Here is a 24,017-nt window from a genome sequence, read left to right as displayed (position 1 = left end):
GCACTACTTTTGATTTTCTTTTGTGGAATGAATACAGACTACTGCCACCTGAAGGCATGGAAAGATACATCCTCTCATGCAGGCGCAGAATGTAGGCTTTCTTTTCATTTGGTTGCTGGGGCGCCATTAAGGGGGGGAAGTTAGGACGATTCAAAGGGCCCATGCCATTTTGGGGCCCCCAGACATACTATTAGAGACCCACCAGAACTCTGTCCCGATTCCCGATTGTGGAAAAAATCCTAGAGGAAACACTGCAAGAGTTATTTTTGTGCAAAAAATAATGGTTTTTTTGTGTGTTTTGGGTGCGCACAAAAGCTTTGTAAAATTCATGGCACATGGACTGTTTTGACACTGCTTTGAAATCTTCCGGAATTTTTTGCTGTCTATAGAGGATCAAAGAGCTCCAATATTTCATCCAAAATATTTTCATTTATATTCCGAAGATGAACAAAGGTCTTGTGTGTTTGGAACCACATGAAGGTTACAGCAATCTGTAAAACATCTGTATTTGTTTGATGATAGAATGTTAGTGTCATTTTATAATTGTGCAGCTGCAATGGAACAGGTCTAATATCTACTACGCTATTAAGTGTTAAATAAAATGTGACAGAGCAGTAACATGACCAGTGAAAGCAACAAGCTCGTACAGTGCATTTCACTATGCTGTGTGTTAAAATGACAACACGTGTTTGTTTTTTAATCCAGGCATGTAATATCTTTTTGGCTTTGCTATTAAATATTTTTAAAAATGACATATTAATTAAACTGCAGGTTCTTTTACTTTTATCAGCGAGTACCAAGTAGACGTGAGTGTTTCTGTATGGGGCATATTCAGTAAAAAGTGGTATTAGTGCATCCCTTTTTATTCTCATTCATTATTAACCAACGCTCCAGTGGGGATCTTCTTTTCCCCACTAACGCCCACTCTGATTACCCATTACCAAAACCCCTTAAAACACCCTGTGTCTGTGAAAACCACAGAGAGAAGACTGAGCCATTGGCCATAATTTCACCACAATAACCTTTATTTCATGATTTAAACAAATTATTTGCCTTCGTCTTTTTCTGCACACAGAATTCATTTCCTCTCATTAATCTCCCCCAGTAATCTCTACAAATTTAAATTTTACCATTATTTTTTGGGTCTATTGCAGAAAATAAGCTTTGTGACTATTCTAATTGTTTACGATAATCATCAAAAAAGAGCATTTCTAATCAATTTGATGCATAAATGTGATTGTCAGAAAAACATTTACAATATACAAACTTCACCAGTTATGTAACTTTAACATCACTTTTGACAACATGTACCTAATGTTTAGATGTACGTAAATAAAGTCATTTCACTCGGTGGCCATCTTTGAAATGCCTCTCAGGCAGTATGCTCAGGCATTCTGTGGGGAAACATCAAATTTTCCCAAAACTACTTGTCAAGCTTACCATTGAATTTCATATTAGGTATCATTAATTAAAGTGAACAACAACTGTCTCTTTAATTTCATTTATAAACGTCCAAATCACAAAAAATCTGCAGAAACTCACGTCTGGTCCGAGCCCCTCCCCCAGAGTATCGTCAGACTATAGCAATCGATGATTGGCTCCTGTACTAGAAAGCAGACTTTATTCACCATATAACGATCGATGATTGGCTCCTATACTAGTAGGCGGGACTTTATTCACCATATTGACTGTTACACTTTTCCCCATTCAAAAAAATATGAGTGACATGTCTTGTGTATAGTCTTTGACGTAAATACACACTCACCAGCCACTTTAGTAGGTGCAGCTTTCCAACTGCTCGTTAACACAAATTTCTAATCAGCCAATCACATGGCAGCAACTCAATGCATTTAGGCATGTAGACTTGGTCAAACCGAGCATCAGAATGATGAAGAAAGGTGATTTAAGTGACTTTGAATGTGGCATGGTTGTTGTTGCTAGACGGGCTGGATTTCAGAAACTAAATTTCAGAAACTGCTGATCTACTGGGTTTTTCACGCACAACCATCTCTAGGGTTTACAGAGAATGGACTGAAAAAAATATCCAGTGAGCGTCAGTTCTGTCGGTGCAAATGCCTTGTTGATGCCAGATGTCAGAAGAGAATGGCCAGACTGGTTCCAGCTAAAAGAAAGGCAACAGTAACTCAAATAACCACTCGTTACAACCAAGGTATATAGAATACCATCTCTGAATGCACAACACATCCAACCTTGAGGCAGATGGGCTACAGCAGCAGAAGACCACACCGGGTGCCACTCCTGTCAGCTAAGAACAGGAACCTGAGGCCACAGTTCAAACAGGCTACCCAAAATTGGACAATAGAAGATTGGGAAAAACCTTGCCTGGTCCGATGAGTCTCGATTTCTGCTGCAACATTCGAATGATAGGGTCAGAATTTGGCATCAGCAACAAGAAAGCATGGATCCATCCTGCCTTGCATCAACGGTTCAGGCTAGTAGTGGTGGTGTAATGGTGTGAGGGATATTTTCTTGGCACACTTTGGGCCCATTAGTACCAATTGAGCATCATGTGAACGCCACAGCCTACCTGAATATTGTTGCTGACCATGTCCATCCCTTTATGACCACAGTGTATCCATCTTCTGATGGCTACTTCCAGCAGGATAACGCGCCATATCATTAAGCACGAATCATCTCAGACTGGTTTCTTGAATGAGTTCACTGTACTCAAATGGCCTCCACAGTCACCAGATCTCAATCCAATAGAGCACCTTTCGGATGTGGTGGAACGGGAGATTCGCATCATGGATGTGCATCCGACAAATCTGCAGCAACTGTGTGATGCTATCATGTCAATATGGACCAAAATCTCTGAGGAATATTTCCAGTACCTTGTTGAATGCATGCCATGAAGGATTAAGGCAATTCTGAAGGCAAAAGCGGTACTAGTAAGTTGTACCTAATAAAGTGGCCGGTGAGCGTAAGCTAGAATGCTAATAAAAGAGTTTGATTGTATTTGGTTGTAAAAGCAGAGCATATGACGTAACTTAATTGGCATTTGATTTTTAATTCCACAACAACCCCAATAGATTTTATTTTATTTAATAGAACAAAACATGCAGCTCCACAAAGCCACAATGGATAAAACATGAGCATATCTTGAGCTGGTTTTAACTGCAAACCACATTTCAGATATTAAACTTATCCAAAAATAATAATTCAGTAACTCTTATCTGGGCTTTGGACTACAAAATATGCCGTCTTCATCATAGCCCTGTATTATGGAGTAATTCCATATTGTCATTCTTCATAGTCAAATATTCTCATCATGCACTGACCAATAAAGCTATGTCTGTATTATTTTATTATAATATTAATAACACTTTCTAATAGAGTGAGTTCCCTGAGGCATAGCTGCAGTGTGTTTGTATCACAGTTCTTAATGTAGACTAGTTTTCTATTATGTTATCCTCTCATGCTTTGAGTCCAAATGGACAGAGGTGTGTATTACATCCTATTCATCACTGATATGGTCGGAGTGGCAGATGTTGGCAGGGTCTGTATATTGGCGCAGCTCTCATAAATGTTTTAACTGCCCCTGTCTGGCTGCAGCTGCACCAGTTCTAGTGCTGCAATGAAAGCCAATCCAGACACATGAATAATGTAGAGACCCCTTGGCCACAACTGTAGTGTGTGTCCAGGCCTCACAGCAGCGCCCCTCCCCATTGCATTGACACACTTTTGTTTTGCCCTAAATTTTGAAGAGTGACCACCTTTGTGCATGTTTGATGATTATGTGTATGCAGTTTGCACACACACATACACAGGCAAATCTCTGAAGTAAACTAGCCCATCTGCTATCTGGAATTTTCCCTGGTGTTTGTAATATCTTCCAGTTCAGACATAATATTAGTAAGAAAAAAATCTCTTTTTTTCATCGCCAATGCATTGTGGAGCTTTAAGCATTGCTGACCAAAAAAAAGCTTATTTTTTCAGACGTGGTATTTTGAAAGTAACACTTATTTTTTTGGAAATGGGCTCCTTTTAACAAGTCACCTAGAGTTAAACAGTTACTTTAACCATTTTTAAATCTATTCAGACAATCTCTGGGTCTGGTGAGAGCACTTTTAGCTTAGCATAGATCATTGAATTTTATTGGACCATTAGCATCTCATTAAAAAAAGATAATGTTCTATTAAACGCTTGACTCTTCTGTTGTTACATTGTGTACTAAGACTAACGGAATATGAAAAGGAAATTTATCTTTTTATCTTTATCTTTTTTTATTTATTTATTTTTTGACAGAGATGCTAATGGTCTAATCTGTTTCTATGATTTATGCTAAGCTAATGTCGTAATGGATTCAAAAATGGTTGAACTCAACTTTTTAACCCTAGGTGAATTGTAAAATGTCCCATTTCCCAAAAAAAAGTGTTTCATAATAGTTTTATTTTAGCATCGTAAACTTCAAGATACACATTGAAAATCTCTTTTTTTTTTCATCGCCAATGCATTGTGGAGCTTTAAGCATTGTTGTGAGCTTTAAGCATTTTTTTTCAGACCTGGTATTTTGAAAGTAACACTTATTTTTTTGGAAATAAGCTCCTTTTAACAAGTCACCTAGAGTTAAACAGTTACTTTAACCATTTTTAAATCTATTCAGACAATCTCTGGGTCTGGTGGAAGCACTTTTAGCTTAGCTTAGCATAGATCATTGAATTTTATTGGACCATTAGCATCTCATAAAAAAAAAAAGATAATGTTCTATTAAACGCTTGACTCTTCTGTTGTTACATTGTGTACTAAGACTAATGGAATATGAACAGGAAATTTATCTTTTTATCTTTATCTTTTTTTTATTTATTTTTTGACTGAGATGCTAATGGTCTAATCTGTTTCTATGATTTATGCTAAGCTAATGTCGGAAAGGATTCAAAAATGGTTGAACTCAACTTTATAACACTAGGTGAATTGTAAAATGTCCCATTTCCCCCCAAAAAAGTGTTTCATAATTTTTATTTTAGCATTGTAAACTTCAAGATACACATTGAAAATCTCTTTTTTTTCATCGCCAATGCATTGTGGAGCTTTAAGCACTAAGACTAACGGAATATGAACAGGAAATTTATCTTTTTATCTTTATCTTTTTTTATTTATTTATTTCTTGACTGAGATGCTAATGGTCTAATCTGTTTTTATGATTTATGCTAAGCTAATGCCGAGTTCAGACTGTATGATATTCAAACTAGTCATTTCATGGATGTTTTCACACTGCATGACTGTCTGGGCCAGAGTTCCATTGTGCTGTGTTTAAACTGCAAGATGGATCGGCGACAGGAGGTTTCACACTGCATGACTTTAAAATAGGAAGAAGACAACCAAACACGTGAGAAGTGACATGGAAATAACACGAGGTCACGTAGTATATATTTTGTTATCAACTACATAATGAGAAAGAAACCTTTATGAGGTAGAAAATGTACTTATTTTACTCACCTGGGTTTAAAGGGAATTATCAACTTCTCCTAAACTTTTTTTTCTTTTTTGACCCGGTTGTGATATTGCTCAGATGACACGTCAAACAGACACAGGTCCTCCTGCCAAATTTACATAAATTTTCCAAATTTGAGTTTTTCCTCCATTTCTTGGGTCCAAATAAACCGATAATGAGTGCTTTTAACTTCTCCCTAACCCCCCGCTGGCCAGCAGGTACCCGTACTAGTGAATGCTGCTCTCTCATTGGCTGTAGGTGATTGCGGATGTTATTTTCAATCAGAACACATATCACACGGCCTGATTTGAATCGCCGACAGCTCCAGATATTTAGCATGCCAAATATCTCACGGGCGTCGGCGACTCATCTGCGATTCTCTCAGATCGCGTCCTTGATAGTTCACGCTGTGTGATTGTTACTTGCGTGCACGAGCACCGATTTGCCTGTGATTTCAGGCATTTGTCTGCGATTTCTCAAATCCTGTCAGCGAGTCAAAATCGGGGCTAAAATCATGCAGTCTGAATTTAGCATAAGCTAAAGCTGCTCCCACCAGACTCAGAAATAGTCGCAATGAATTCAAAAATGGTTGAACTCAACTTTTTAACACTAGGTGAATTGTAAAATGTCCCATTTCCCCCAAAAAATGTTTCATAAAATTTGTATTTTAGCATTGTAAACTTCAAGATACACCTTGAAATGTCGATCTAATCTCTACTGCCATTTCATTTCAGGAGACGCGGCACAACTTGACGGTCAATCTGACCACTTTGAGAGTGTGGTGTTATGCCTGCACCAAGGAGGTTTTCCTGGAAAGGAAACTGGGTCCACATAAACAATTGCCCAACGCTGCCAAAGCAGTATCCCCAGTACAGACTCCCTTCCAGGTCAGAACTCTTATGTTACTTTCAATGGAAACCTTTTCTTACTCCGTTTTTGTTTTGTTTCTAGTCTAAATATCTGAACATTTTAAAATCAAGAGAATTCTCTAGAGAAGTAAAAAACTTTGCTTTTTTCAGAAATCATTAGTCAAAATAAAATGGGTTATTTTTCTTAATTGAACCTAAATGATCTGCCAGTAATGTGAGTCAAATAATTTAGTTTTTGGTTTGAACTAAGATTTTTTCTTACCCCATTGGCATATTATTGTGCTCGTTTTACAGAAATAGTCAATTAATTTGAACTTATTGATGAAAACAAATCATTATATTTTCTGTCTACACTCTATAGGAATATGCTTATTTAAGAATGTTCAGATATTTGGACTAAAAACAAGACAAAAAGTAAGAAATTCTTTTTTTTGCACTGTATTAGTTGCTGACAGTGGTGGAGTACTTAAGTGGAGAGTACTTAAGTAAAAGTACTATTACTTGCCTAAAAAGGTAGTGCAAGTAGACTAAAAGTATCTGTTGCAAATATTATTTAAAGGATGAATAACAAGTAGCCTTTTCAAAAGTACTTAAGAGTAGTGAGCATTACTGTGTGAAAGGCTGTTGCATTTAAAAAGAAATTTGTGGATGTGTGTAAACTTAACATTCTGTAGTGCATCTAGTTATTGCTCAGCAGACACACAACATCATAAGACGTTGGTATTAGGTTAGATTTAAGTCATGATGTCAGGTGACCAAAATTCATTGTCTACCCAGCGTCTAAGGACAATGTTATTTTGATGTCCAATAACGACGTCAAAGGACGTTGATATTTTGTTAATTTTAGGTTGTGATAGAAAGTGACCAAATCCAACATCGAGCCAACATCTTAAAACCAGCGTCATTGACGTCAGATACTGACATTTATTCATCAGGCATGGCAACTAAAATCCAACGTCTGATAGACGTCATAGTGGTTACATCCACACAACGTCAAGCTGTAACATCATTAGACGTTGGTATTAGGTTAGATTTAAGTCATGAAGTCAGGTGAACAAAATTCATTGTCTAGCCAGCATCTAAGGACAATGTTATTTTGATGTCCAAAAACGACGTCAAATGACGTTGATATTTCGTTGATTTTAGGTTGTGATAGAAAGTGACCAAATCCAACATTGAGCCAACATCTTAAAACCAGCGTCATTGACGTCAGATACTGACATTTATTCATCAGGCATGGCAACTAAAATCCAACGTCTGATAGACGTCATAGTGATTACATCCACACAACGTCAAGCTGTAACATCATTAGACGTTGATATTGGATGGATTTTAGGTTGGTCGTTGGGCATTGATGTCGTTCTGACGTTGAGTTCTGACGTTAACCCGATTTTCATTTCCAAACAAAATGCAACATCCCCACGACGTTGAGGTACATCTTCAATCTAATGTCATGTTGACGTCTTGTGCCTGCTGGTTGTTTAAGGCCATTTTGGTCATTATACAGTAAACATCAGTCATCTTCTCTTTAGCGACATGCATCTAAACAGTCTCTGGGTCAATGCGTGTAAAGATTTTCGACATCTTCTAGGACACTTTTAAACGGTTTGCTGCAATTATAAGTTGCCCATGTCTTGAGGTAGTTCATTATGATGCGATTTACCTCTTTACTTCTATGTGCGATTTGATTGGACGGGAATCACTGGACTGATTTTTCTAATCCCCATAGACAGGAAAAAATAGTGACTGCAGGTTGAAAGAAAGTAGTGGAGTAAAAGTACCGATACAGCACTAATAATGTACTCAAGGGAAAGTAAAAGTACACATTCTTAAAACCACTTAGTAAATTACAATTGCTGAGAAAAACTTCTCGATTACAGTAATTTGAGTATTTGTAATTTGTTAATTTACACCACTGGTTGCTGATTATCTTGCTTTGTCTCTCCGGTCTTTCAGGACCTCAATACTCCTGGGAGTCCTACTTCCCTCAAAGTTCCTTCAGCAGGAACATGTGATGACCTGGACATGGAGACAGAGGAAGAAGATGAACTCAGGACCAGAGGTTCTTCATCCCTGATGTCTAGAGTTCTGTGCAGTTTGTCTACATTGTGTACTGTAAATCTAAACATCATTATCTGTTATTTCTTACAGGTCTGACTGGACTGAAGAACATTGGCAATACTTGCTACATGAATGCAGCTTTGCAGGCACTCTCTAATTGGTAAGAAATCTAGTAATTGTTCTAGTTGTTTTCTTCAAGTCTGCTTTTGGTCTAGTTTGATCTACTTCTGTCTTTTTGGATTATCTTCTAGTCCTCCGCTGACTCAGTTCTTCTTGGAGTGTGGTGGTCTGGTGAAGACAGACAAGAAGCCAGCACTATGCAAGAGCTATCAGAAACTCATCACAGACTTGTGGCACAAAAACAGGTATGGCAATTTTCTATTTCAGTCTCATTATTCCATTTTTTTTGTTAAAAAACCCCCCCAAACAAACACGTTTTTTTTTGTTCTTGTTTTGTGTGTTTCCAGGAACTCCTATGTTGTTCCCACAAATCTATTCCAGGGCATTAAGGCCGTGAACCCAATGTTTCGTGGTTACTCCCAACAGGTATGTTGTGTCAAATTGATTTGTTAAATAAAGGGCACTATTAATAATGTTTTGGCTGATTTTATTGTCTAAAGCACCATGTAAATGGTTGGATATACTGCAAGGATGCTTTTTTTATTATTACTGTTATTGTTATTTGGTTTTTGTTTATCAGTGAATCATAAAAAATTTGGAATACCAGCCAATTAGAAGTATTTATAAAGGATGCTGTTGAAATGAATATTATCGATTCATAATTATGAAAGAAATAGATTCTGTTATTTTTTAGCATTGACAATTACATTTACTAATCTTCAATGTCACACTCACAAAGTAGCTTATGCCACGTTTCCACTGAGTGGTACAGTACGGTACGGTTCGGTACGGGTCACCTTTATCAGGTTTGTATTTCCACTTCCAAATGGTACCAATGGTACCCTTTTCGTGGGTGTGGTGTTCAACAAAAAGTTGTAGTTGTAGTACTAAAATGTTACCAATTACAAATAAAAAAAAACCTAAACTCACATTTAGGCCTTATTTGGGTTCATAAACGATACAATACATATACAGTCGGTACAAACCTCTCATCTTTATTCTTTTCCAGCACATCTAGTTAAAAAGTAATTCCGTCATTCCGACTTCATAATAGTCTAAATGATGATGATGATCTGGTGATGATAATAGTTAAATGTGGCGGTTTGTTCATGGTTTAGGTTACTAAAAGAATCATTTGCTTCTTTTTGTGGGCTTCTCCTATTAGCCCAATGAAAAAACTAACAGCATGGTTAAAGGTTAAATACAAGTAAGCCTTTTCTAGTGCTTCTGAAAAGAATTTTGTTATTTATTAGAATTATTTATATTTGTTTTTTAGCTCGGAATTTAATCTGAATCCAATTTTGAGTGACCATCAAATTTAGACTGTATTTCTACTTGTAAGAACGGATCACATTCAACATTTATGACTCAATTTAGAGGTTTGGTCTATATCTGTTCCCTTACTCTTCAGTTATATGTTTATTAGGGACCAAACGCCGCTCAGAGATTCACACCCCGGGTTTGCGTATCTTCTCACGGACAGTATGTCGACACTCTGAAGTTAGTCAGAGGATGTAGGGTTAGCTAATACTTAAATAGGCTGGTTGCCAACTGCTCACTCATCCGTAAAAGTAGTAGATTTAGCCACTTCCAGACAACTTGCTATTTTCAGCAATTAGATGATTAAAGATCTCCATGCTGTCGTGTCAAAACGGCTCCGTACAGTCAAATGTGCCTTAGAATCAAATATAATCATGTCGCACCATAAAGGTAGCGCAGACTCCACTTAATCTACTGGATACAAAAAAATTTGAGGAGAATTCAGAATGAATCAAAACTTAACATTTTATTTGTCAGGTAAAATTGAATTATGCCAATTACATAATAAACCATCAGAAAGCCAATTCAGAGATGATACCGTAAAAATACAACATCCATTACTCAAAGATAAATCAAAGAGTTAGAGATGCAAACCTGACCAGAGAAGTACGTTGCAGCATAAGTCTCCGAGATGCTGCAACAGGGTGTCTTGGCTCCCAATGATATTTGTCACACCATTCCCTTATATGCTCAACTCAGAACAAACACTCATAAACTCAAGACTACAAAAGCTCCCTTGCCTGGTAATGAGTTCTCTATAGGGGGGGGGGGGGGGGGTGCATCTGGCAAAGATTTTATTAAAGCCAAAAACCAAATCAACATATACAAGTAAATATTGCAGCGAAATTAAGACCACTTTACCAATTACATTACCAAGACATTTAAAATAATACCAAACATGAATATAAGGCTACAAGATGCACCATATTAAAACCTTGGACATTTAATGTGAAATGTGCTCTGAACTTAGGTCAAGAAGGGGGGCTTGAGGTGAAAGGAGAAGGAGAAACTTTCTCGCATTCCCCCCTGGTGAGGTGTAGCTGTGTGTTGCCCATGTTTGCATTGTCAACAGTGATTTGAATAGAACAGTTGAACAGCTGGTTTCCTCCTTCTCAGATAAAAAAAATCAATTGTTGATTGCATACCAATTCTTGTTGTGTCTTGTCTCAAGAAATTCAGACAGTTCTCAGGGTCTGATATTCTGGAGTCTTACAAACATCTATTTAAAATTTAATCCAGAATGATTAAACCTGAAAAACATCTGATTTAAGAAAATAACAAAACTGATTTTAGTTCTGATAGAGCCTCACTCTTGCTTTTATTTTATTTTATTTTTGTCATTCTTTGTTCTAGCTGCATTTGTGAAGGAAACCCCCATCTTTGACTATTAGAAACGTTTTTTTTTTCTAGATTTATGAGAAACACACACAGAACATCCATTGTCTTACCTTGCTTTTGAGAAATGCCATTTAGACATGAATAAGCTTTGACATGAACAAGCCATCACAGGCTGTTAAAGGTGCAGTAGATGATTTGCCAAAATGCTATCCGTTAGCATAATATCTTTGAAAACACAGTCTCTCCCCTGCTGTCCAAAGCCATTCCTCCTAAAATCTTGAACGTGCACTTTAAAGATGACAGAGACCCACTAGATCATCGCCAGTTAGAAAACTTTATATTAATTGATAATACTACAATTCTGAACAAAACAAACTGTATTATATATAGCATGTTTTAAAGTGTGTAGCATGCAAAACTTGTCATATTATGCAATATTTAATGCAAGGATTGCTTGTCTCATTCTCTCAGGCACTTTGTCCTCAAGCGACTACTGTATGCTTAGAGGTTGACTGGCGGCATGCAGGAATTACACGTATTACTAAGCCATACTTGCATGTTATTTCAGACAGAATATTCAAAGTAGCACAGTAAACAATATAGGGAGCGCATCACAGGTTGTCGTTGTTCAAAAATGAACTAATGTGATTAGAAAACCAAATTCACCTTAGTAAATCGGCTCGGCTGAATAGCACCATTTACTAATGTTTTGTTGTTTAAATAAATAAAAATCTACATTATCGATGCCGTAAAAAGTCCCTTATATGAAACTGAAAATAGTCACATCAATTGTTCGCCGGAAGATTTCAGTGCCTCAACAACACTTCTGTGCATATAACCCATTCGTTAAACAACTAAATCTACATAAGCTTTGCGTGACTAAAACAGTTTGGGCTATTTATCAGAATTATGGGATTTGTCGGCCTAACACGGCTTAATTAGACACACATTTTAGTCTTATGCCTTACACAGAATGTAAAAATACATATAAATACATTTTGATCATTACTATTGGAATGTGAAGAGACTTTCAACCAGCACAACAAAAAATGTCTCTGTAGACAATCACCTACTGCACCTTTACGAGACTTTCGAAAGCATTTATCACATTTTCAGTCTCATTTTTGTTGAACACCAGGTACACTATGGACTCCTGTTTAAGGTACATTCAGTTGACATCAATAACACATCATTTAAATACAGCCAGGAAGCTCTTTGTCCTTTTATAGCATTGACATAATACAGCAATGAGTTTCTGGTCTAAAGTGCTGTGTCCTTTGTTGAGATCTCAATTGCCTACCAGGATATGTAATACCAGGGATTAAAAATTACAGTTGGCCATTTTGTCAAGTGGATGAGCTAGTAATGAGAAATATTCTCCTAAGCTCCAGCTGTTCTATGGCAAAGATGTCCCTGCGGGTCCATGGCAAATGTGTGGTGTACAACATGAGCCTCTGTGTGTGTTAGATTTATTTTTAATTTTTTTATAATACCTGAAACATTTGTTAATAGCATGTGTGTGTCTGCACTGCACATGCCAGTGGACAATGTAATTTAGAGGGATAATTCACTATTAATAATAATTAATTTTTCAATCCAATTTTCCAATGTTGATTAATTCTCCTCACAATAGCGTGTACAATAGTGCGTTTTGTCCATCTATTCATAGCTACCTGGTGATGACACTGACGTTAAAATAGGATCCAAATCCCTTCTTTTTTGAGGCCCACCGCAACGTGATGTAGGAGTGCAGTTTCCCCGCCCACCGAATTGATTGACAGCCACGTATTACATGTCTCTGTAGTAACGCATAGAATTATATCAACAAGACAGGACGTGCGCAAAGCAACTGGGAATAAAAGATCTGTTCAGCGCTCTGTGATCATCAATCATCATCAAATGTGATCAACAATGAGTTTACAAGTTTAAAACGTTTTTAAAACAGTGTATGTTTATAATAAAGATGGTACAAATCGCTGTAAGTCATCACCACAGCCACATGTCAGTACATATATAAAAGAAGAGGCTTCAATCCCGGTTTGTGGACTTTAAATCAGGTTGTTTTGTTCATTAACATAAGGGATAGATATCTATACAGCAGTGGATATTAATGTGTATCCTGTCAGTGCAAAATTTAACGCATGCGTTGTGTGTTTGTCTGTGTGCACGGGCATGAACTTTGTAACGACATTGTGTGTGGCTCATCTCTGCAGAAAGGCTTGCATTAACTCCACAACAAATACATCAAATAATCATTGGGAAAGTTCTTACTGTAGCATTTCTCACAAACATTACATGAGATCTGCTTCCTTTATGTCTGTCACTGTACTGTTTATCTGACACAGCTGAGGCGGAGATTGAGGCACACTCTGACAGGCACGTGGGAAACGGTGGACGGGGAGAACTAGCATTAAAGGCACAGGCAACAAAAGCAGCTACATAGTATTCGGAGCAGAAAGTTCCAATATTCTGAAAAGTATAATAGTCCGATGGGTGTTTTGAGCTGAAACTTTACAGACACATTTTGGAGACCCAAAAGACTTCTCTTAAATCTTGAAAAGGGGGTAAAACAGGTGCCCTTTAAATATGCTTCTAAGAACTTATCGAATTAGATTGATTTCTAAATATGGTTGTCATTTATTGTTCTTTAAGGCGTAAACGAGTCTTAACACAGAGTACTTTTTTGTTTGTATTTTCCAAAGAATTTATTCAAATCTGTTTTCACTTTAAGGACTCTCAGGAATTCCTGCGTTGTTTGATGGACCAACTCCACGAGGAGCTCAAGGAGCTCATTCCTGAACCCGAGGACCCAAATCAGGTTGTGGCCATGGACGACAGTCCCGACGAGGACAACCATAGCCAATCAGATGACTTCCAGTCCTGTGAGTCTTGCGGCAGCAGTGATCGTGCTGATAACGAAGCCTCCAGAGTCCCAGAAGACATCAACGAAGCTGAGATGCTGATGCCGGAACAGAATCAAAACAACCGAGATTGGCAGAAAGAGAAGAATCTCATTAACAACCTGTACCGTGCCGGTTCCAATGGCGACCTGGATAAAGACGTGGACACGACCAGTGATTCAAGGCCAATCATCAGCAGCCAAGGAGCTATCAAAGCTCAGGGTCGAACTTCAGGTGAATATAGGACTGCTCATTTTCTGCAATACGTAATGGCTGATTTATACTTCTTCGTCGAGTGATCACCATGACCCACGGCTCATGCCCTGTGTATAGTGATATATTTATACTTCTGCGTGCTGTTTGTGTTGCTCTGCAATAACACCTTCGAAACGCTAGCTGGCAGCAGGTTTTTTATGTTCCTCTGTGTCGAGTTTCTTTGCGGGTTTTTAGTTTTTTCTGAATGCTATCTCAATGTACAGGTAGCTAAAACTCGCTCATTTAGAAGCGGGAACCGGTGAACGTGCAACAACTTTAACACAAAACAAAAGTTTCCATTTGGAGTCCCTTCAGGGGACTCGACACCATCAGGTTCGCGACTTTCTGTGCCGCCCACTCTTGTCATCGCTATCAAGCCAACCAATCTTGTTGTGACGTGTAGTTGCATTTTTTTGAGGTGTGCGTCAGCCACAGCGAGGGGTATGCGACCACGCGAAGGTTGCGCCAGACCATACGTGTGCACTTGATGCAGAAGTATAAATCAGTCCTAATTAGGGCTGCACGATTAATCGAAAAAAGATCACGATCTCGATTCGACCGTACACATGATCTTAATTCAACTTTTCTACGATTCAGCCAATTATATTTTCAAGGTCAGGAGAGAAGCTTAAAGGCAGTCGCACACATCTTCACAGGAACATGAACACCTTCAAATGGCGTTAAAAGTGTCACATACTGTATTTATAAGGTGTAATTCACCCAGAAATGTAATTTCTGTCTTCATTTAATGATGTATTCACGGCCGCGCAATCACACGTTAGCTGACCGCGAGGCTGTTTGTTTACTGCCGAGAACGCGCGCGTGCACGCAGCACGCCATTGATGGCTACTTTAGTGAACAGAACCTGCATAGGCTGTGAATAACATTCAGTTTGTTGCACAGAGCGATCGTTTGAGAGCCGCGCTGAAAGAATGATTTGCATGTGTGTGTGTTTTATCACAGTGACGGCAGCCATGAGCCGCACTCGGAAGTGAAAATGAAACTGGCCGCACATCATTTAAATGATTATATTGCATTTTACGGTTATGATTACGACAAGCATTTGATATGTTTTTTCTTTCAAAGCTAACACATAGTGTTGTGCATGAAAATAAATATTTAACAGTGTCAGTATAACTAGTCTAGCTTATATAATGCGAGAAGAAATCTAATAATGACAAATTTTACCAAAACAAATTGTCAAATAATGCTGTCAATGACAAATGACAAACACATGTCTTAAACATAATAATTCAACTTTATAATTATGAATGAGTTGTATTCAGATGTCATATTTTTACTGTGAATTAATAAACAGAACATATTGAAAGTCTTTTTAAGTCCACCATAATGACTGTACAAAATTTAGCATTTTAAGCAACAGTAGACCTACACATGGGCCTAATATTATTATTGTTGTTTTACCATATCGTCACTTTAAAATTATAAGAATCAGAATCAGAATCAGAAAGAGCTTTATTGCCAGGTATGTTCACACATACGAGGAATTTGTTTTCGTGACAAAGCTTCTACAGTGCAACAGGATTACAGAGACAGGACAAAAAACAGATAATAAATATATTTTAAAAAATAGAAGTAAGTAGTGAGTGCAAATATACAGATTGACAAGTGTATGTACATGTTTATTACTATATACAACGTTATATGTGCAGCTGTTGTGTGCAAATTGGCATGTAAAGTGTGTTGTTAAATAAGTGTATATGTGTATAAGTGTATGGCAAGTAGTGATGTTGGCTCCACAATTATTATCATCAAGTGTTCATGAGATGGATTGCCTGAGGGAAGAAACTGTTTCTGTGTCGGGCTGTTCTGGTGCGCAGTGCTCTGTAGCGTCGACCAGAAGGTAAAAGTTCAAAGAGGCAGTGTGCTGGGTGTGAGGGGTCCAGAGTGATTTTGGCAGCCCTTCTGCTCGCTCTTGATAAGTACAGTTCTTGGGGAGTAGGAAGCGTTGTACCAATGATTCGCTCAGCAGTCCGAACTATTCGATGTAGTCTTTGGAGGTCGTATTTAGTAGCTGAGCTAAACCAGACAGTTATTGATGTGCAGATGACTGATTCAATGATGGAGGTGTAGAACTGTTTCAGCAGCTCCTTTGGGAGGTTAAACTTCCTCAGCTGACGAAGAAAGTACAGCCTCTGTTGAGCTTTTTTGACAATGGAGTCAATGTGAGTGTCCCACTTCAGGTCCTGAGAGATGGTGGTGCCCAGGAACCTGAATGACTCCACTGCTGCCACAATGCTGGCCATGATGCTCAGTGGGGGGAGAGCAGGGGGGTTTATAAGGTTCTATCTGATATTTTTTGTCAAAATTGAGTTATTGAAAGACAACTTATTTACAATATGGGATGTTTTACATTAAGTTGTTTACATTTTAAGACTTAAAAAAAATAAATGTTACACACATACTGTTTGCTATATGGATTGCAAACACTTTGAAGCTCAATATCTCAAAATCATTCAGAACGCAGATAAAGCCTTATAATTCCAAGGTGACGATATGTTTGAGAATTAACAAAAATAATAGCCTACTCATATAAAACTTTATTTTACATCTAAAGAATCGTGAGAAACAATCGTGATCTTGATTTTAAGCAGAAAAAAAACGTGATTCACATTTTAAATCAACTGACAGATTTAAAAGTCTCAAACTTGCTGCAGAGTTTGGTGGTATATTGCTTATGAACAGTTTGATACATTTGCGTAGGTTACCGCTGTTCTGTTCTTTTATAAATGGAGCACACGTCATACTCCCTGTGCAATGTGTCGCCAGACACATCATAGGGCTGGGCAATATTGCAAAGAAAATTATCACAATACCATGTTTCAGATCAATCCGTATCGATAATTATTGAATATTTTTTAACAATACATTTAGGAATATTAGGATTTATTTAACCACTTTATTTTAATTTACCAACATTACTAAGGCAAATAGTTTTAATATTTAAAAACAAAAATATTTAAACAAAATATCTCTTTATAATAAAATTAACATAAGTGTTAAAGACACTCTTAAACTTTATTAATAAATGTTACAAAGTGTGTGCAATGGAAAAACGTAAACGCTGAACAATCAAAGCTAACTTTATAGTGTCAATAATAGTGATACCGTAAACCTTAAACTCTGTAAACATAATCAAATCTGAGCTTTCAAGGAAAGGCACCAACCATCATTATCCAAATATTGCAACATTACAAATTGTGAAGTTGGACATTACCACTATGCTAACAATATCTTTCAGAATGGGTGCTAGTGGTTGGGATGCACAAGAAAAGAAACCAAAAAGCCACTCAGGCGAAATCCTTGCATCCTTTTTTATTTACAATCTCTTCACTGCTGCTATATGGCACTCATTTTCTCGTGTGTTGTTATTCTGACCTGAAGTAACATGCGTGAGAGCGTTGTCTCCTTCACCATTTTCAATTCACTTTGCGTTCGCTCTTCCCTAGCGTCTCTCGTAATTAGGCGACCATCAACTGTTTTTTCAGAGGATGACAAATGGACAAATAATTGCTGGAGCTTCGATGCAAGTTCATGGAGCACGGTAGTGTTTGGATGTGCTGTGTTTGTCTGAGGTAATTAGTCTGCCATTATTACTGAAACGTGTATACTGTTTTCAATACAAAGTGTGAAGCAGATTGGTTAGTTCTACTTAAATGAATCATGGTGTGCTTGCGGCATTCGGAAAAGTTGAGATGTTTTCAACTGGATGTGCCTGGAAAATGAGCGTGCGTCGCGTGTGCACCTCTTGCACAACATGTGCATGTCACTCCGATACGTGTGTCGTACAAGTCGCCTCAATTGGAAATAAAAAAACTTACACCCTAAGTTTATTGGCACTAATGTAATAACGTTCCAAGGCGTGTGGTTAGCAGCAACATTTTAAAAAAACTTTAGCGCTTCATACCAAAACTTATTACCAAACATTTTTTTATTGTTATTCACAATGGTGTTTGGTGTAATAAATACCCATACCGATTTTATCGCCCAGCCGTAGCATATCACATATGTTTTTTGCTAGCACCATCGTTTTCACGTCCTGCATCGCATTGTTTGAATAACAAATTCATATGCGCCCTAATGTGTACCCATGGGCAAGCTGCTTTGAAAAGTGGGTCCAGTGTTTTGCTGGTGTCTAGCTCCAACTTGCTTCAACACACCTTCGAGGAAGTTTCTAGTATATCTAGTAAGAGCTTGATTAGCATGTTCAGGTTTGTATAATTGGAGTTGGAGCTAGACCATGCGGGACACCGGCCCTCCAGGACCAAGTTTAGGCACCCCTCCACTACACAGAGTGTATAAGTACTTAGTGTATAAATGCTTACTGTATGGTGTGCTATTTACACTAGTAATTTTTTTTTTACAATGAAAGCTCTCCTCATCCAGGCTGGCATTTTTATTGTCTTAAATAAGTCTAAGGGTGTACTCGCACTATGTGCAGTTGCCTTAAACTGGGTCGAAGCACGATTGTCTCAACCCCCTCCCTTCCATCTCCCCCGACGGCCCGCACTCACATCGCATTCGGGCCTGAGCACGCTTATGTCATCGATGATGCACTGTTCAGTAAGTAGCGCTCTCGCTCAGCACAGGGGAGATTTCTTTATATCGTTATATCGTTTTTGTCGTTTGATATGCAGTGACATGCTGTCAAATATTTCGCTGAACAGATCAGCCACTTTTGACGCTCATAAACGACCATAAAGTCTTCGTGCTGCAGAAACTACGAGGTTGGCTAAAGGTGCAGCTGTCATGCAATGAGCAGTTTTTGTCTTTAATAGTCTACGACAGTTTGCGCTCATTGAACAGTGAGAATGATTAATAAACACATATGAAACAGTCCCTTAAAAGTCATGTTGAGTCTTCAGTTTCGGGCTCTTGTGCGCTTTGCACTCACACTACAAGCGTACCGCGCCTGAGCCCAAGTGAACCACGCTCTGGCACACCTCTTCCAACCGGGCCAGGGCCGGCCAACTGAACCGCACCTGAGCCCGATTCAGAGCACACACACTTCTCAAACCATCCGGGAAACGTGCCTAGGTACGGTTCGGATCGCATAGTGTGAGTGCGCCCTAAAATGTATAATACATGACCCTTCAGGCCCACTTGGAATGCACATATTTTACTAGCATTCGTACTTGGGTGCTAATGTCCAAAAGACAGCCAGAGTGATTGTGGATAGCCGCACCTTTGTTTTCAAAGGTTTTAGTTCATTTATGCTGAAATGCAATGTCAGAATTTACAAACCAAGATGGGGTCTTCCATTTCCTTTATCTGGTAAAAGATGCTAGGGTTGTGTAAACACCAGGCATAACAAAATGTCTGCATTTTAAAATGAAAATCCCCTAGTTTAAATGGCACTTCTGGGATCTTTTTTGGAATTTACTAACATCGAATGAATGTGCCTGTTTGTACATGTGAGCTGTTTTGAGCTTGTAATATTAATTGTTAGAGACATGTTTTGGCCAAAAAAAGACCTGAAATGTTTTCAATTTAGCTTGAAGTGGAATTGAACTAAAGTTGCTAGTCTGTGGTTATTTTCCTTTATTAATCAACATCTGGGTTTCCTTGTTTAGACGCAAACTCTGAAATCCAGGTCAGCAGTACTGTCAGACCGCAGAGTCCCACCGCAAATGAGGGCATCACATCTAGACTGTCCAGCAGCCCCCCCAAATCCTCAGCGTGGCCAAACCTGAGCTCTACTCACAAGAAAGGTACAGAATGACTTTTGATTATTTATCGGTTTAAAGAAATGGATGATTTTAATTCTGATTCATGTTCCTAAATGGTTTTTGATGTGTTGTGTTGGCAGTACCCACGTTCACCCCAACAAAGAACAAGCGGCAGAGGAAATACCACAGCATCATTTCTGAAGTGTTTGATGGCACAATTGTCAGCTCAGTTCAGTGCTTGACCTGTGATAGGGTGAGTGAACTGAGTGTTCTTCACTCAAGCATACACCAAATCATTTTGCTTTGATAGACAAAATGAACACACTTAAAGTTAGTTTACCCAAAAATGAAAATTCTGTTCTCAATTATTCATGTCAATCCAATCCCTTGAGGCCTTTGTTCATCTTCAGAACACAAATTAGGATTTTAGATAAACTCTCTTATCCTAGATAGACAGCAATTCAGACATTTAAAGTCCAGAAAAGAAACATAGTCAAAACTTTCCATGTGGCCATGGGAATCAACTGTTATCATGCAAAACTGTGTCATATTGCCATTAAAAACAACATTCCAATCAGCCAATCAGAATTAAGGAATAAGTTTACAGTTTATGTTAAGTTTAAGCTTACAGTTAGGGTTATTCACTTTTACATGATTGTTATGCAACTATTATTTCCCTCTGCTTTCGGGAACAATTTACATTTAGGATTGGTATAGAGGTAGGGATTAGGAATGGATTATATTTTCAAACAAAAATGACATCCAGGGTCAACATAAATGTTAATCAAGGATGACATTGTTCTTGTAACCCACCTTGTAAACACACTCAAGAAAAAAAAAACCGTGGTAAACAAATGCCACACAAAAGTGTTATTGGAGCTTTGTATGTATACAGTTGAACCACTAAAGTCACATGGAATGTTAGTTTTGGAATGTTTTTGGTTGCTTTTTTGGACTTTAAACTCTCTTGCTGTCTATGGACTGCACAATATATCGTTTCAGAATCAATATCGCAATGTTCAAATCTGTCACTGTTCAAATCTGTTGGGACTAATAAATCTTAACATAATCTAATTGGTACTAATAATGTGAAAGACTTTAATTTTAATCTCTTTTTAAAGGTGCTATATAATTCATTGGTTTCATAAGTTAAATTGTTCTCTGATATCTACATAGTAAGTTTATGGCTGAAAAATATCCAGAAATCTCTTTTATATGCTCATTTATTACTCCATAAAATGCCCCTAGAATCAGAAGGTCCATGACTTACCATATATGGTTCATGTCGTGAATATTAATGAGCTTCGCTCTAATGTGCTGCTCTTACAGACACACACACACACACACACCAAGCATGATGCACACTGAACGTGGACAAATATAAACCCAATCAGAGTAGTGTTAACCTATTTTGCTCACCAGATCTGTTGTGGAGAAAGGCTACTGGTGTGGAGAAAGGCTAAACCACGATTAAACTTGACAAAAGAGAGTAATGATACATCTCATGTTGCATTTTGAAGCTACAGTACAGTCAAAGATAACACAGCCAGGAATTAATATCAACCTCTGCATGAACGTATGACAGTTGAGTGATTGGACACTATTAAGCAGTCTACATGTGTCTGTTGAAACATACACATAAAATTTCACAATAAACATGATGAATTAACAAAAGATACAATTGAACATACCTTATGCCTCTTCAGAGTGGAGATAAGTAAAGGTTATTAAGTAAATAAGTAATAAGTCCTGAGGTGAGTTTGAAACATGTATCGTGCTGCTGTTGCCCAGTAAACAATTTGGGGCTCGTGTTTTTAAAAGTCCTACATGCACAGTAAGTGAAATATGCGCTTTAAATAACTAAGCGAGGAAAATTATCACTTTTGTGTCACTAGAAAACGTTTGCCTTGTCAAACGCTGCCTGAGGCATGCATATTAATGATTTCAGAGCTTTTTTATGATCTTAGAGCTGCATATGAGTCGTGTTCTCTAGATGATGTGGCTGGTCGTCAGGTCTGGATGAATGACCTAAAGTAGACATGCATGCAAATGTGGAGGGCATAGCCCGTGAGTCTCGTTTATTTTGTTTTGTCCACCAGGTATTTACACTCGTGGAATTTACATGAAAACAAGGAAAGAGGCTCACAGTATTCCTATTTCAATATACTGATCTTTTATTATTCTACTAAGATTTCAAGCAAATAAAAGAATTGAAAATTAAGATTATACATTGTCAATTTATATTTGATTATCGCGTTTGTGAACCTCAATGCTGTTAGACTTCACCAAAAACTATGAAGCGCTGTTTATTTCAAATGTATATTTGTTCTAACTTCTATTGTTTTCATCTGTGCTTTATGCACTCCCCTAAAATTATAAATACTTTTCAAATAGAGTTACTGAAGTCCTCTTGTGAAATCATATTCAAATAGCAATACATATTCCATAAAAACTAAATATTGCAATGTCAGTTTTTCCAATATCATCAATATCAGGGATTTGACTGGCATAAGAGTGAGCAATTATTAACAGAATTATCATTTTTGGGTGAACTCTTTAATAAGCTGTCCTGCAATAATTATGTTGTAAATCTAGCTGATTTTTCAAATATGTAATCAACACAGGTTACATATGAAAAATTAACAGTGATAACTGGACACAGCTTGGCATTCTGATGAAAGTTGTTACAGGAAAGAGATTTTTTATCACAATTGCTTTTAATGGCTTTGTTATTGCTCAGTAGATGCGATTACCGATTAGGGTTTTAAATTAGGCTCGCCTGCTGCTTGTCCTTCCTGTCTCAGGTTTCTGTGACTTTGGAGAACTTCCAGGACATCTCTCTGCCCATCCCAGGGAAAGAGGACCTTGCTAAGCTGCACTCGTCCTCCCACCAGACGGCTCTGGTCAAGGCTGGTTCTTGTGGAGAAGCCTACGCCCCTCAAGGCTGGATTGCTTTCGTCATGGAATATATCAAGAGGTAATGAACTCGCAGTTCTCTTTCGAAGAACACTTGGTACTTCAAGAACTACTTTTTACAGATTTAAGTGTGAACTGGGGCTGCTCGATTATGGAAAAAAATATCATGATTATTTTGGTCAATAATGTAATCACAGTTATTTCAAATAATCAGTGGGTTATTAGTGGGCTACACACTGTAAAAAATGCATGCTTCCTCACAAGGTTATCATAAGACAAATTGATTAAATTAACTTAAAAATGTGGGTAAATTGATTTAAATTGAAACTTTTTTTGAGATTTTATATATATCTATTATAATATACCCTCACTGGCCACTTTATTAGGTACACCTTACTAGTACTGGGTTAAACCACTTTTGCCTTTAGAACTGTCTTAGTCCTTCGTGGCATTGAATCAACAAGGTACTGGAAATATTCCTCAGAGATTTTGGTCCATATTGACATGATAGCATCATGCAGTTGCTGCACATTGGTCAGCTGCACATCCATGATGCGAATCTTCCGTTCCACCACATCCTAAAGGTGCTCTATTGGATTGAGATCTGGTGACTGTGGAGGCCATTTGAGTACAGTGAACTCATTGTCATGTGTCATGTTCAAGAAACCAGTCTGAGATGATTTGCGCTTTGATGCTTTATCCTGCTGAAAGTAGCCATCAGAACATGGATACACTGTGGTCATAAAGGGATGAACATGGTCAGCATCAATACTCAGGTAGGCTGTGGCATTGACATGATGCATAATTGGTACTAATGGGCCTAATGTGTGGCAAGAAAATATCCCCTACACCACCAGCCTGAACCATTGATACACGATGGATCCATGCTTACATGGTGTTGACGCCAAATTCTGACCCTACCATCCGAATGTCACAGTAGAAGTTGAGACTCATCAGACCAGGCAATGTTTTTCCAATCTTTTATTGTCCATGTTTGGTGAGCCTGTGCGAATTGTAGCCTCAGTTTCCTGTTCTTAGCTGACAGGAGTGGCACCCGGTGTGGTCTTCTGCTGCTGTAGCCTATCCGCCTCAAGGT

At 38.0% G+C, this 24,017-nt stretch overlaps 1 protein-coding gene across 1 annotated transcript in view; it reads left to right on the top strand.

Annotated features, from left to right (window-relative positions):
• The window catches only part of usp33 (ubiquitin specific peptidase 33), a 64,056-nt gene that overhangs the window by 9,162 nt on the left and 30,877 nt on the right, over positions 1-24,017 (top strand). The window contains exons 5-13 of the mRNA XM_056471806.1: positions 6,187-6,339; positions 8,278-8,383; positions 8,473-8,542; positions 8,634-8,747; positions 8,850-8,928; positions 13,892-14,294; positions 19,910-20,047; positions 20,146-20,258; positions 22,810-22,982. Coding sequence (XP_056327781.1) covers positions 6,187-6,339; positions 8,278-8,383; positions 8,473-8,542; positions 8,634-8,747; positions 8,850-8,928; positions 13,892-14,294; positions 19,910-20,047; positions 20,146-20,258; positions 22,810-22,982 — 1,349 coding nt within the window. The remainder of the gene's footprint in view (positions 1-6,186; positions 6,340-8,277; positions 8,384-8,472; positions 8,543-8,633; positions 8,748-8,849; positions 8,929-13,891; positions 14,295-19,909; positions 20,048-20,145; positions 20,259-22,809; positions 22,983-24,017) is intronic.

The sequence above is a fragment of the Danio aesculapii genome, chromosome 2 (assembly GCF_903798145.1).
Source record: "Danio aesculapii chromosome 2, fDanAes4.1, whole genome shotgun sequence".
Taxonomy (NCBI): domain Eukaryota; kingdom Metazoa; phylum Chordata; class Actinopteri; order Cypriniformes; family Danionidae; genus Danio; species Danio aesculapii.
The sequence above is the reverse complement of the archived record's forward strand: the minus strand, read 5'-3'. Positions and strand labels throughout refer to the sequence as shown.